Source organism: Hevea brasiliensis, chromosome 3 (genome assembly GCF_030052815.1).
Source record: "Hevea brasiliensis isolate MT/VB/25A 57/8 chromosome 3, ASM3005281v1, whole genome shotgun sequence".
In the NCBI taxonomy this organism is placed as follows: domain Eukaryota; kingdom Viridiplantae; phylum Streptophyta; class Magnoliopsida; order Malpighiales; family Euphorbiaceae; genus Hevea; species Hevea brasiliensis.
In genome coordinates, this window is record NC_079495.1 from 84,384,784 (window position 1) to 84,387,582 (window position 2,799).

The window sequence follows — 2,799 nt, forward strand, 5'->3', positions numbered from 1 at the left end:
CAAATAGTAAGTTATTAGTCATAGCTTTATTAATGACTTTTGATCTTTTAGAATTTATTTTGATGAAATTGTGGTCATCACATAGATTAAACATTCAATCTCACACCTCGATAAGAATTTAAATGCATCACTTCAAATGAAAAGATTAAAGCTTAAATACGAGAAATACAAATGAATTAACAAACAACAATGAACCTAATAAAGCAAGGATGCTAGGATGTATAAGGCTGGGAATCTAGGTGTTGAGACAAATGGTATAAATAAAGAACTAAAAAATAAATGACAGTATAGCTAAATGGAAAGAACAATAGAATTATGTAAATATACTAAAGAAAGCTGAGATAAACTTGATAAATGGGTTGATTGTGTATAAAAGTTCTTTCTTCTCCCATAATAGAGGCTTTGTACAGTGGACTTCTCCAATTAATTTTGGGGCTAATTTATTTATTAGTAATCCATTTTATAGTTAAAGATGTTGGCATTCCTGTCGTGGTAAATGATATAAACAATACAAACTCAACCAAGATAGGAAATTTCTGGTGCTCCGAAAAAAAAAAAAGAGGAAATTTCTTCCAGTGACTACACAATTTGCAATTGGAAGATCTACAAAAGGAAGAAAATGATGCCATTTGCAGCTAATCAGTGGTCACCTGAAGTTTATCAAAGATGAGCCTAGTAAATTCATGCCTTTCCACAAAATTATACATGAGGATTATTTGAACACCATATATCATCATGTAATAATTTTAAATCCCCTTCCGGTCATTTACACTTGTGACTCAATTTATCTTCTTCAGCCATCATAAACTCAGAACAACAGACATGCTACTAAAGAAACATTTTGACAAAATCAAGAAAAAGAACCAATGGAGAAGAAGAAACATGGTCAACATGAGAGGCAAATTCAGGATCATACAACTAGCAATGGGAAATAATTAACTAGCACTTACGGTCCTGTAGGTTTAAGACTAACAACACCCTCCTCCTTTCTGAGGGTCTGGATTACCTTCTTGGTTTATATCATCCCCTTGTAAAACCACAGTCTTCCCATCTCCCATCAAGGGAGCATCCTGTTTGTTGAATTCATTAGACATAACTTTTCGGCTTAATATATTGTAAATCTCTTTAACAACTGTCTGAAATGCAGCAGTTACATTGGAGGAATCAAGAGCTGAAGTTTCCATGAAAAACAAACCCTGTGCCTCAGCTAAGGCCTTGCCTTCGGCTGTGGATACCTCTCTAGCATCCTTCAGATCAGTCTTGTTGCCAATGAGTATAGTTACTACATTCATGTCGGAGTGAGCTGTCCCATTGCAAAACAACAAAAATCAATTCTCTGGGATAAACAGAAATTGCTCTGATAGTCATCAACTGGTAAACAAACCAATAAATTAAAAGGAAACGATGAATCAAAGCAATTAGCATCATAAATAATTTCCTACAATTTCAATCAAACAAAAATGCCATATCAACAAGTTACAAAAAGGCATCGAGGGAATAATATTACAATAGCAATAGTTCATTCTTAAAATCTACAACATAATATCTATAGATAAAAATCCCATATCAAGAAGGTGCAAAAAGGCATCTTATCTATAATTCATTCTTAAATCTACATCATAACAACAGCTATGAGTGTCTACCACACACAACATCATCTAATAAAAAAAGTATTTGTAAATGGCACTCTATTGTATTTAATTTAACCATAAATGTTCTGATATATAGTTAAACTTCTTTCAAATTATCAATGCAAAATTCATTTTAAGAGAAAGTCAAAACCCACCATGGAAATAAAATTACTTGTCAAAATTCTTGTAATGTTGGGCCAAACAAGGATCTCAAGCGGAAACCCAATAATTTCTCTGTTTAAATAGCATTTCAAATTTTAAAAAATAAAAAATAAAAAGGGGTAATTCTATATCAGATTCATCCATGATCTCTTAGCAAGCAAAGTACCTACTTGGGCCACATTTTATTGCAGTTAATCAAATAATTGAACTATAATGATAAGACCAAGCATGAATCTTCACAGACAGATTCAACCAAAAAGAAAAAAGCACAATGAAGAAAAGAGAAAAGAAAAAAAAAAAATTCAACTATTAAACAAAATTGTGATCAATCTTACTATGAAGCTCATTAAGCCATTTGCCAACGCTATCAAATGTGAGGTGCCTACTAACATCATAGACCAAGAGAGCTCCCACGGCACCTCTATAGTATGCAGATGTAACAGCCCTAAAGCGTTCCTGTCCTGCTGTATCCCAGATCTGTGCTTTAACTTCTTTTCCATCAATATCCATTTTTTGGGTTTGAAACTCTACACCAATAGTCGACTTTGAGTTTGGATAAAATTCATTCCTAGCAAATCTTGCAAGCAAATTTGATTTCCCAACAGCTGAATCTCCAATTAATACAATTTTGAAAAGGTAATCCTCTGTTTTTTCCTCCTCAGAATAAACTTCCATCTTATGCCCTTCGCCAGATTGTCACTTTATAAAAGCATGTTAAGCGCAACTGACCGAGTAGATTGTAGATCTCTCCATGGAGAGCTTATATATATAATTTTAATTTTTAGAAATTATTTATTTTAATTTTATATAATTTTATATTGTACTATTATTCTATATTTACATTGTATATCAAATAATATTATCACTTATATTTGTTATTTATATTAAATATTATTATTTATTATATAGATTATTCTATTATATAGATTTTTGAAATTTATATATTATTTTATTATATTTTATTATTGCATATTATATATTTATATAATTATTATATCTTATATTT

At 31.0% G+C, this 2,799-nt stretch overlaps 1 protein-coding gene across 1 annotated transcript; it reads right to left on the reverse strand.

Moving 5' to 3' along the window:
* Positions 1 to 712: 712 nt before the first annotated feature.
* On the reverse strand, positions 713 to 2,543 carry LOC110658278 (ras-related protein RABA5a). Its single transcript, XM_021815826.2, has 2 exons — positions 2,129 to 2,543; positions 713 to 1,303 (listed from the first exon to the last, which is right to left on the reverse strand). The coding sequence occupies exons 1-2, from the start codon at positions 2,466 to 2,468 to the stop codon at positions 969 to 971; spliced, it is 675 nt and encodes a 224-aa protein (XP_021671518.2). The 5' UTR covers positions 2,469 to 2,543; the 3' UTR covers positions 713 to 968.
* Between the last annotated feature and the right edge of the window lie 256 nt (positions 2,544 to 2,799).

What these genes read in the sequence shown, in the direction of transcription:
- LOC110658278 (XM_021815826.2), bottom strand. Translation starts at nt 2,468, where the DNA reads ATGGAAGTTTATTCTGAGGAGGAAAAAACAGAGGATTACCTTTTCAAA. An exon ending in ATGGCTTAATGAGCTTCATA is followed by an intron (nt 1,304 to 2,128) that starts GTAAGATTGATC and finishes GCAATGGGACAG; the next exon opens with CTCACTCCGACATGAATGTA.